Here is a 12,603-nt window from a genome sequence, read left to right on the forward strand (position 1 = left end):
CAGGGTATTGAGACATGTGCTCTTGACCTTTTTGAATTTATGGTTTATTTTTGGTGTCTTTGTGTTGTTTGTGTACGTCCCCCTGCCCTCCCCTTGTTTCCCCGTCCCCCTTTCTTTTCTAGGGTTCGTCCAGTGGATGGAGCGGGTGACTCCTGGATGGTGATCATGGCGCTGTATCTGTCCGTGAGTGGTCTCCTCTTGGTAAGCTACATTGTTGCAGGTCCACACTTCTTTTGTTACCCTGATGGCTAAGCTGGTTTCCTTAAACGTTAAGGGGCTCAATTCTAACGTCAAACGTAGACTGGCCCTGAGAGAGCTCCGTAATGTGAGAGCGGACGTGGCTTTCCTGCAGGAAACGCATTTTGATAGTGCCGCTACTTTTTCCTTCACACGCCACTCATACCCCATAGTCGTATCAGCTTCCAAAGGCTCTAAGACGGCAGGCGTTGCTATTCTTTTCTCTCGCTCTTTCCCCTTTCAAATTTCCTCCTCCTTCTCTGACCCCGGTGGCCGCTATGTGATAGTAGAGGGTACACTGCAGGGCAAGCCTCTCCTCTTTTGTAACGTGTACGCTCCTAACAGGGCGCAAATTCCCTTTCTCCGGAGGGTTCTCAACAAACTTGCGAAATATCCCCCAGCCCCCAGAGTTGGGGGGGGTGACTTTAACTTACCCTTTTCTGATGTGCTAGATAGGCACTCGGTCACTGGCCGAATAGCCCCACCTGAGCAGGCTAGGCTCTCTAGAGAGTTTCGCAAGCTCGTTCGTAAGCATAAATTATATGACCTCTGGAGGCTTGATCACCCCACGGAGAGGGAATACACGTTTTATTCACACCCACACCGCATGCACTCTAGGATTGACTACTTTTTCGGGAACATCCCTACTGTTAGACTGCTGCAGAATACCACTATTGACCCAATCTCTTGGTCGGATCACGGGCCGGTGATCATTTCTTTGAAAAGTCTGCTGACCCCAACACGCCACTGTCATTGGCGCCTGAATGAGAGTCTGCTGAAGTTTCGCCCCACCCGTGATTCGATCAAAACCTCTATACAGTCCTACTTCCTTGAGAATGGAGGATCAGTCGAGTCCGAGGCCACCTTATGGGAGGCCCATAAGGCCGTAATAAGGGGGCAGTGTATAGCACTGAGTTCCCGCCAAAAGAGGGACTCTCAGATGGCTCTTAGTGAGGCTAAACAAGATATACTAGCCCTAGAGAGATCCCTCGCCCGGCGTTCGTCCCTTCGGACACTGAGGAGACTGGTGGCAGCTAGAGCACGACTGAAGGAATTATCAATAATGAAGGTAGAGAAGCTCCTCCTTTACTCCAAACAGCGCTTCTTTGAGAAGGGCAACAAAGCCCACACGTTGTTGGCTAATATGCTTAATGACAGGGCGGCCTCCCGGTCTCCCCAGGTCCTCCGGGACTCCACCGGTGTGCTGAAATTCCATCCCACGGATATAGCGTCCCTCTTCTCTCAATATTACACAAACCTATACTCCTTGCCCTCAGCCCTTCCGTCTGGCCCTGGGGCCCGTGCTGATAGAATTAATGAATTTCTCTCGGGATGCCAGCTACCCTCCCTGCCACCCAATGCCATAGAGGACTTGAACGCGCCTGTTACAGGTGAGGAGCTGGCCGAGGTACTTAAATCCCTCCCGTCGGGGCGGGCCCCGGGGCCAGATGGATTTTCCTATCTTTACTATAAAACATTTTCGGAGGAATTGTCCCCCAGACTACTGGCACTGTTCAACTCTTTTCTGCAGGGTGAGCCTATCCCCTCTTCTCTCTCCCATTCATACATAACCCTCATCCCCAAACCAGGAAAGGACCACATGGAGTGTGCAAATTACAGGCCAATCTCTCTTTTAAATTCAGACTTTAAACTTTTCACGAAGATACTGGCCACCAGATTGGGTTACTGGCTGCCCTCCCTCATCAATGAAGACCAGGTGGGGTTCGTGCCTGGCAGACAGGGGGGAGACAATACGAGAAGAGCATTAGATATTATTGATGCGGTCAATCAGCAGTCGGGGAGGGCCTTGATTCTTAGTCTAGATGCGGAAAAGGCCTTTGATCGTTTAGGCTGGCCATTCCTGTTTGAGACTCTCAAGTGTTTTGGTATTTGGGGCCCCTTCCTGACTGCGGTTGAGGCACTGTACTCTACGCCCACGGCAGCTATCAAATTCCCCCATATGCTATCGGCACCTTTCCCAATTCGGAATGGCACCCGCCAGGGATGCCCGCTCTCCCCTTTATTGTTTGTATTATGTATCGAGCCCCTGGCGGCGGCCATTCGCGGTTGTCCTGATATACATGGAGTCTCCATCAGGGGAAAAGACTCTAAAATTATGCTCTTTGCGGATGACATTCTTCTCACCCTGTCTGACCCTGTTACGACCCTCCCTGTTCTTCATGACTTACTCACCAAGTTTGGGACGCTGTCAGGTTACAAAGTGACCACCACGAAATCCGAAGCTATGCCCCTGAACTTGCCTAGTTCATTGGTAACCCACCTACGCACAGTTTTTAAATTTAAGTGGACCCCGTCCTCTCTTGGATATCTGGGGATCAGATTGACACCCTCCTACTCTACCGTTTACTCAGCCAACTTCCCTAGTCTGTTTCGGGAAATTCGATCACTCCTCTCTAAGTGGTCTGCTCATTTTATCTCCCTGCTGGGTAGGGTAGCTTCGGTGAAAATGACGATACTCCCCAAATTGCTTTATTATTTTGAGACCCTCCCGGTGCGTGTACCTCTTTCCGAACTCAGAGCCATCCAAAGAGATATATTTAAATTTATCTGGGCCTCAAGGAGACATCGAATACCCAAATCGGTGATGATGAGCAGTAAAACCCAGGGGGGGCTAGCCATACCCAACATCCTCCATTACTATTGGGCGACACATTTGAGACAAATCCTAGCCTGGTCTAAGTATCTAGCCTACAAAAAATGGACCGAGATAGAGAAGGTGTGGTTGGCTCCATTCCATCCTAACTCGTTCCTTTGGCACCTATCGCCTCCCTCCTTTTCCCATCTCCGACTACTAGGGCCCATATGCTTTACCTTGCACATATGGTCGTCCTGCTCGGCTAAGTTTGGGCTCCTGTCTAAAGCCTCCCCTCTTAATTCTTTCCTTCTCTTTCCAGACTTTTTACCTGGCCTCCAGTCCCAAACTGTACGACTATGGGGTACTAAAAAGCTTTTTCAATTTGCAGATATTGTTGACCCACTTACTAGGACCCTGCTACCTTTTGACAAACTCATGGACAGATCGGACCTGCCGTCTTCCGAAAGGCTGACATACCTACAAATGCGGCATTTCATGATGTCTCGCCTGGGTTCCCTCACGGTCTCTAAACCCTCAGCGTTTGAGCAGCTAGTGAGATGTAACACCTCTACCTCTGGGCTAATCTCAGACATTTATCGCATCATTAATTCACCTGTGGGGGGATCCTTGGTGAGACACGCATACATGTTAAAATGGGAGGAATTCCTGGGTAGACAGCTTCCACCGGAATGCTGGGGTGTTATTTGGGAGAGGGCGGCAAAGTCTTCCATTTGTACTACGTATAAAGAATCACATTATAAACTGTTGAGGCTTTGGTATCATACCCCAGAATTACTCAATAAATTGAATAACACAATTTCCCCTTCGTGCTGGAGGTGTTTGAGTGCTGTTGGGTCCCTCTTTCATATCTTTTGGGGATGTTCCCTTATTCAACAGTTCTGGAGGGATGTTTGCGGCTTGGCTGCCACAGTCCTCAGAGTGGATATCCCTGGGGACCCTGCAGTATGCCTGCTCAACCTCTTCCCCAAGCTCCTTGGGAAAAAACAAGCTAAACTTTTGCTGGTTTTCCTAACAGCCGCCAAGTCTCTTATAGCTAGGGGCTGGAAACAGACCTCCCCCCCCCACTTTAGATTGCCTCATGGCTAGGATCCAGGAATTACGATCCCTAGAGCGACTAACAGCCTCTCTTAATAATAAAATGGACATGTTTGAGTCGGTCTGGTCTCCATGGAACTCTTATTATGCCCCCCTCCTCTCCGCCACTGGGTTACCCTAGAGCCTTACGTTCCTCTCTACCTATCCCTTCCTGTCTCGCCCTTGTCTTCTATGTTGGTTTGTCTTGTCTGTACCCCCTGTTTTAGTGGACCTGTGTTTAGGGCCTGTATATTGTTCTGCGTCTTTAATTTGAGCCTCACGAGTGCTATGCGGCACTGATGTTTTGCTACTTACTTGTACATGCCCACTATATGCCTTGTTTTGTTTACTTCAGGATTTCCCGGTAACGGGGATACCTTTATATGTGTTCATGTAAAAACAAAATTTTTCTGTTTGGAAAAATCTCAATAAAAATGACAGTTATATAAAAAAAAAGAAAGTGGCACAGCCCCTCTGCTGCCCCCACCATTCATGTCGGGAACTGCAGGGCTATAAGCAATGTGGTTGCCGATCTAGTGCTATGTTCTAGCACTGCTACACTGCACTAAAAAGAGCAGGATGTTGTCCCCACCCCTCGTACTGTATATTTTTATATACAGTACACAGAGGTAAGAGGCTGCACGACATGATCCCGGTGTCCGGTAGCTTCTGCACAATGAGCAGTGACCACTTACCACTTACTGTGCTAGAAGCAGAGCGGGGGGGGCAGCAATCACCACTCCCTTTACAGAGGCTGCTGTACACCGGGATCGCGGCAGGCTGCCGCTCCCCCCTCTGTACTGTATATAAGAATATACTGTACACTGTAGGCGGCATACTGCTCTGTTTGGCACAGCAGCATCATTACGGAAGCCTATTTTGTAGTCTGCACTTACAAATATTTGCTTGTTTCACTTTCTTTAACCTCTCCCCACAAACTGATCCACTGCATCCTAACAACAAATTACATCCTAACCATGGTGTGACATAGCGCACTGTACAAGTAATGATGCGGACATCTGGCTGCAAGTGGCTTACCCTCAGCTCATCCGCTTCCCCTGACATGACTGCGCTGTGCCAACGGGTTATTACATGGATCGATTATCTGCCAAATCAGGAAAATAATGGCCCTATGTGAAGCGAGCCTTCGGCTAACAAGTGAGTGGTAATCCGCCCTCTGCCGTGTTTCCCCATATAATAACAGACAGGGGTCTCGTGGCTGATTAAAGGAAAAGGCTGCACAAACAGCATACTGATATTTACTGTATTTTATCAAGCTGTGTAGTAGGTTTTGCAAGTGCCTTTACACCACAGGTCAGACCATGTAATACGGCCTCACCACCAAAGGACCAAAGTCTGCCTTCATTGTTAAATAATGATGGGTTAAAAAATATTTATTGTCCGCAGTATACTGACCATGACTTGGAGGAGTTCTTTTCCAGTCTGTCTTTCCTTCTCCAGCAATCCCTTTGACTTTTCTAGAGACTCTGTCCTTTTTGTTAAGTTATCTTTGGCATTTGTGAGTTCTTTCTGCAGTGTGTCTCTCTCCAGCTTCAGTTTCTCCAGATTACTGACAGCTTCTTGTTTTTGTGCTGATACTTTTTCCAGGTCTTGCTTCAGCTTTTCTACTGAATCCTTGAGGCTAGTCAACTCTTTCTCTTGTTTTGAGATCAGCTCCTTCGACTGGAGAAAGGCATCAGATTTTTTCTGGGCCTCCTGCTTCACATTAACCACTCTGGGCATTTGATTGAGGAAAAAAAAAAAAAAGAAGTCTTTTGGATTTGTATTATGCAGAAGAATACATTATAATCTATAGATCACTATTTAGCCCAACTGTGCTCAAGGGACACAGAGACAACAGGTTCTGCATGAGGACACTGTGATGTGTATAATATATACACACAAACACACACAACAGAACACTGCTATCCACACAAGCAAGTTGTAATTTTCGCTGTGACACTCGAATCTCTTTGTATTAATATTTTATGTGGTAAATTAATTTGGCAGTTTTTTTTTCATTTTCACCATCATTCTCTATGTGGTATAACTATCATGTTAAATGTATTTTTTTTATTTTTGGGGGGGAATCATGTTTGCATGTTGCCATATTCTGAGAGATGTTACTTTTTTTTTTTTACTGAGAGATGTGTTAAGACTTGTTTTTTTTCTTTGCAAGAGCTTACTTTTTGTGGTACAAGATTTGGTACTATATGCAGGGCCGAGTCTAGCTTTTCTGCCGTCTAATGCAAAAACTGAGCCCATATTATGTGCTCTGATAACTACAGTGAAGTATGCTGTGCTCCCAAAAATTATCATCATACACATTATGCCCTCTCAAAATGACAATGCTACACGTGAGCCACCAAAAACTGGTCCAGTGCCCTCCTTAAATGTGATTCACAGGGCACTAAAAGAAGTGATAGCTCCGTTCCCAGTTATAATGACAGACTAAAGAGGGTTAAAATCCACTAAATTGATGGATTATGGGCGCTGCCAGGGTGTAAACTGTGTCCAGAGCAGCAGAGGAGGGAATCTGTTTCTGTTTCACCATGCACTCACTGTGACCTCCCTGACCACATCATTTAGCACTGCATGAACACTCACCAGACCACGGCTTTAGGAGCCAGCACCAGCCATGAGGAGGTACACTACAACAGCGTGGTCGGTAAGAGGGGAGGGAGACACCAGCACTCTGCTTTGCACTATGAAGAACATCCCGATGCCTCCGGCATTTGCATGCTGGGCTTAGAGGCAGCCCAGGAGCTACAGCAATGTGTTTATAAAAACAAGGATTGAGCAGCTCACTGTGTGCATTGAGGAGCAGTGATTGCCTGATGTGCACCTGGAGCAGCTGCCTGGCGGTCGTGATTTAGCAGTGCCGTGTACCCAAACACCTAGTGCAGCGGGGGGCAGATGCTTACATGACAGGGCCCAGTTGCCACCCCTTTACAGACTCGAGATTCTGCTTCCTGAAAAATCCTCACCTCGCCTCATGGCAGTACCAACCCTGACTATATGACATTTTAATTGCATTGAACTTTACATTTATTTTAGGGGGGAGAGAAACTTTCAATACAAACTGTAATTTTTTTTTAAAATGTTTGCTTTGTTCTAATAACATATTTTTATGTTTAGGAACAGCCTAATTTGTATACTTTTTATGGCTTATTAAAGTTATACCATTTAAAAAATATTTGTGCATAGCCATATTTGTTTTTATTTTTTGCATGAGTTGACATGTTTTGTGGTACTATTTCTGGTTATACATGCAATATTTTGACTTTTTATTTAGATTTTACAGAGGAAAATGTAACAAAAAGCTGTAAACCTCTATATATATATTAGTACTGGTGAGAGTTACTTACAATGCCTTCTCATCCTCAAGCTGTTTGACTAGCTCTGCAACTTTTAATTCAAGCTGTGAGCTCTGCTGCTTCTGTTGTTGAAGATCTTGCACATACTGCTCACGACTTGCTTTAACACTTGCTAGATCCACTTCTAGTTTCTATGGAAAATACAATGTACAAATGAGCATGAGATTATTCTTTAAGATAATTTTTTTACATTTTAATATAAGTTATAGGGCTAATATAACTTTTAGGGCTGCAACCAGTGATTGCCTCCTTCCTTGTGTGAAGAGGGGACCATGAAAGATTAAGCTACAGAGACCAGGCCCTGGCAGCGGATAAGCAGTGAGTACAGTTTTTGTTTTTTTGTTTTTTTACAACTTTTAACCGTTTTCCCCTGTGTAGGCTCCAGCTCTCATTGTCTGTTGTCCCAGAGCTTGTGTGGAGATTAGTAGAGATGAGCGAACCTCGAGCATGCTCGAGTCCATCCGAACCCGATCACTCAGCATTTGATTAGCTGTGCCTGCTGAAGATGGATAAAGCCCTAAGGCTATGTGGAAAACATGGATATAGTCATTGGCAGTATCCATGTTTTCCAGACAACCTTAGAGCTTTATCCAACTTCAGCAGCCACTGCTAATCAAATGCTAAACGATCAGGTTCGGATGGACTCGAGCATGCTCAAGGTTCACTCATCTCTAGAGATTAGCTGTTTTGATGTTTAGCTGTCTTATTTATACTGCTTCCCTGTATCTTTATACAACCTATGCAGCAGCAGCAGCATGGGAGACATTTAAATAGCCACGATTTAACCACTGCTGATGAGGCAGTAGAGTGTAGACTATTTGTCTCTCCTTCTGTCTTACTGTGCAGCAACAGCATCAAAGCTCAAAGTAAGCTCAAAGTAGTTTGTGTCCCTTGGTGCAGACAGCAAAAAAAAAAAAAAAAAAAACATTTTTGTGGAACTGGATTGTTTGTGGAAAAAAAACTGCATATCCTGGCATAGGAGAGCGGCATGGTGCAGTGGGGACCGTCCTCTTCAAACAGCTACTGCCATTACTCACATAGACAAGATTATTCTGTAATGTCATCAAAAGTTACACTTTGGACAGTTTTAAAAACTACAAAAACATTTTCTCCTTGGGTCTTTATGTTGTCTACTTTCTGTTCTACCTCATAGCTAGACATATGTGGTAGGGAACAGATAGATAATGATATTCATTTGTTCTGTTGGGTCTGTAAAAAGGTGAACACAATCATTATTCAGGCCCTCTGGCTCCAAAGTAAATGGCATATGAATCTGGTATTTTGTCACCACCTCTATGGGGAGGTTGTATTTTTTCAGTGTCTTGGAATCTGAACAGTGATCTAATGTGCCAACATTAAACAGAATCTAAGAGACTAACAGTAGGTTCTTACATACTAACCTGCTGTTATGTACCTGTAGGTGATGCGATTTTGGAGTATTCTTAGAAAAACTAAATATTTAAAGTGATGCTGTCACCCCCTTTTGTGAATTCTGCCATCTCTACACAGGGTAAATTTAGCAGTTTTCACACCTTATTTTATATCATACGTCATTGTGCTTGTTCAAGTAAAAAGTGATCTTTTATGAACGGCAGATTGTGTTAAGTGGGCGGGGCCTTGTGGGATTAGCGCCACTTAGCCCCGCCCACAACGACGCAGTTGGCCCCGCCCCCTTGGTGGCCATTGGTGGGCCGACCTAGAGGGGGTGGGGCCTAGACCTTAAGGCCAGCCTGTTCCAATGGCTAGTGAGGGGGCGGGACCAATGGTGGCATTGTGGGCGGGGCTAAGTGGCACTAATGCCACGAGGCCCCGCCCACTTAACATTCTGCAGTTGATAAAAGATGACTTTTTACTTGAACAAGCACCATGACGTATGGTCATGGCCCAGATCTAACACTAACCTGGCACTGCATGGGTGCTGTTGCTGCACAATGATCTTTGACTGGGATGAAGATGTCACTACTTAAACATATATGAATATGCATAAATAATAGGCGATGAATGGGCCTGAGGGCAGGGCAGGATGATGCAGTAGACGAGAAACTTTTTTTAATACTCCAAAAACTGAATAACGGATCAATATTGCTGGAATCAGCATCGCTTCTTCTACATGAACAGCTGGTTCGTATGTAAGCACCTGCTGTTAGTTTTCCTTTATTGGAAGTCAAAAGGGAGGGGGAGTAAGGGATCCCTACACCAGATGACCAACTTATGCTTACCGAACCTGTCACAGTGTGCTACACAAAAAGGATGCAGTCAAAAACCCTCTCTTTGAAGAAATGGGCCCTCACATACTATCCCCTTTACCTAAAGGCTTTGCATGGTTCTTTTTGTGAGTCAGGGTGCAAGGGTCCAGGATTGACCTCTGCTGGGGCTTAGGAAGGACAAAAATTGTTTACAGTCTCCCCCTGGACAGCCACCATAGTGTCCACTAAGTAGCACAAACCTGGTTGACATCTGTTGACATGTTAACAGAGATCCAAGGTTGCAGGGGCACAAATACCCCTATACCTCCATAAGGGATATCCAGAAGGGCACCAGACCCTGAAAAGTCCTTGCCTCTCACAGACTGCATAATCTTCCCAACATAACAAGCCACAAGTGCATTTAAGTGCAAATCAAGTAAATGGCGTTTTTAGCATCACATGTAGAAACCTTTATCTCAAAAGAGTACCCGTATGAGGATTATAAAGCTTGCCACCTCGTATCACTTAGAGCACTTAACATGCTCCTTTTAAAATTCATTAAAAGAAGCTGTTTGGGTCCCTTAACTGAGCTCCCTAAATCTGCTATGATCAGCTTATCCTGGATAAAAGGCATCCTTTTATTGCATATTAGTGGTGTATATATTCAAATTCCTTTAAATGAGGGTAAAGGCAACATATGGCTGAATGAATGAAATTTCCAGACAAAAGAAATACAGGATATAGTTTGACCCCCCCACCCCCTATTACTTAGCTTGTTAGAGTTTGCTTCTAACCTCTATCCATGAATTTGCATTCAATTTCCTGCATCCTCATCTATCTAACCTGAGGGTCTGTGACTTGAGAATATAATCAGATGCTGGGGTTAGAGAGATGAGGAATGTGAATTCATGGACAGAGGTTACCCAGTATAGATGTAACATGAAGCTAGATGTAACAAGATGAGTAATATAGGTGGGGATTAAACTATATCCCGTATGCCTTTTGTCCAGACATTTCATCAACAAATTCAGCTACAAGATTGACCAGGCTATAGAAAAATATTGTCATATCTTGAAGGACAGTTACCCTCAGAGAGAGGAATGTAAATATCCACCATTAATATGCAATAGAAGGGCACCTATTATCCAGAACAAGCTGGTCAAAGGATATTTAGGGAGCTCATTTAAGGGACCCATAAAAAGGACCAGTGCATGAGGTGCAAAGTGTATGAGGTGCGAAAGTGCTATGTCATGTCTGATAAGATGTCAAAAGTTATTTTTGATGACAAGTAATATGTTTAGGGTGCCTTCACACCTACGGGATCCACAGCGGATCTCACTTCTGCGGATTCGAAGCGACAACCGCTGCGGATCCGGTATCAATTCACCCCTATGATAGCACATATTCGCAGCGGGATTAACATCCCGCTGTGAATATATGCTTTAACTCCCTGGTGCCCACAGCCCCGCCGTCGCATCCCCCAGCCCCAGCTGATCTAAGCAGGACCGGAGCCGGCAGCCTCACTGCAGCCGCGCTGTGAATATGTGCTATCATAGGGGTGAATTGATACCGGATTCGCAGTGGTTCTCGCTTCAAATCCGCAGAAGTGAGATCCGCTGTGGATCCGGTAGGTGTGAAGGCACCCTTAAGGTGACATGAGTTTTATCATCCACATAGGTGTACTTTGAAATAATGGACACTTGAATTGCCATTTACTAGATAAAATACCCTTGTGGACAGGTATAAGTCGATTATCCAGTGACGGAATCTCCTGCTCACCCTATCCCTTTTCACTTTCATAAATATTGGCACAATATATCATAAACCTAACTCCAGATTAATGAACAAATATAACCTCCATATACAGGTGGTGACATAAAAAAGATGCTGCTCTATTGCTACTGAATTCCTATGCCACTATGGAGACAGGGGGTCTGTATAAGTATTATGAGGTTGCTCATTTGATGTCATGTGTTACTTATAATTGAAGTATTTTTGTCAGCAAAGTTCATTGCTTTGGATACTTTTTGTCATTTTCCTGAAACATTTGTCACTTATGGTGACGTGTTACAAGTGTTCCAATACAGAATAGAGTATCTTTATAGTCTTCTCAACTGAAGTTAAATACAAGGAATCTTTTTTTCATTCATCTTCTGCTCCACAGCTCCACATTAATAAACCAGAGTGCAGACTGTGAGCTTACCATTCACTGATAACAGAACACTACAGAAGGCTGTAGAGGAAATATAAACCAAATTTTTAATAAAGACTTATGGAGAAAAAGGGTTTTCTTCACCATACAAGTACAATGCAAGAATTAAAAGTGCATTCAGAAGGTTCCCATAGCCTTTTAAAGGGCAAACATTTAAATTGCAGTTGTCAGATACCAGGTGTTTATTGTACCCTGTAGGCAGTCTGTTTATGCTGAGAAATGGGTTGTTTATTATATTTCCAAGAGGCTTAGGATAGACGGTCCAGCAAAAGTATGCCAACACCCCAAAATGATTCCACTTTACTTACACCCAAAACATTCTACATACTTTTGTGAATACTACTACCTGCACTAATTGCTTGGCACTCACCTTAATCTGTCCCTCAAGAGCTTCAGCTTTCTGCTCTAACTTTAGATGCTTCTCTTTGTACTCTTTGAGAGTTTGCTCCAGCTGTGTACAGTGATCTTGCTTTTCTAGTAATTTTGCTGTTACTTGCTCAAGTTGAGTATTGACTTTATTTAATTCCTACTTGGAGAAAAGAGACACAATCATAAACTAGCAAGCACTGAAATAGCTATACACATTGAAAAAAAAAATCATATATACATTGTAGCTCACTAATGTTACATGCAAAGCAGTACTGGAGCAAAGCCAACCTGTTGTTTGTCTTGCAATGCATTCTGTGCTGTATCCAAGTGATTTTGCAAGTCTACCCTCTGTGAAGTCTTTGCAGCTTCGGCTGACAACAAAAGCTCTGTCTTTGCTTTGATCTAAAATGAGGTGAAACATATATATTTTACTTTTATGAAAACATACACCACTGCAAAATAAACTCATTCAGAGTCCAAGATATAAGACAGATGTTTTATTCCTGTGTGATCATTTATCCTTTTAATGTT

At 44.2% G+C, this 12,603-nt stretch overlaps 1 protein-coding gene across 1 annotated transcript in view; it reads right to left on the reverse strand.

The window, feature by feature from the left end:
- The window catches only part of EEA1 (early endosome antigen 1), a 96,008-nt gene that overhangs the window by 20,223 nt on the left and 63,182 nt on the right, over positions 1-12,603 (reverse strand). The window contains exons 17-20 of the mRNA XM_069974225.1: positions 12,361-12,474; positions 12,074-12,229; positions 7,297-7,436; positions 5,345-5,663 (exon numbers count right to left, since the gene is read on the reverse strand). Of these exons, the coding sequence (XP_069830326.1) occupies positions 5,345-5,663; positions 7,297-7,436; positions 12,074-12,229; positions 12,361-12,474 (729 nt within the window). The remainder of the gene's footprint in view (positions 1-5,344; positions 5,664-7,296; positions 7,437-12,073; positions 12,230-12,360; positions 12,475-12,603) is intronic.

This window comes from Dendropsophus ebraccatus, chromosome 1 (assembly GCF_027789765.1).
Source record: "Dendropsophus ebraccatus isolate aDenEbr1 chromosome 1, aDenEbr1.pat, whole genome shotgun sequence".
NCBI classification, from domain to species: Eukaryota; Metazoa; Chordata; class Amphibia; order Anura; family Hylidae; genus Dendropsophus; species Dendropsophus ebraccatus.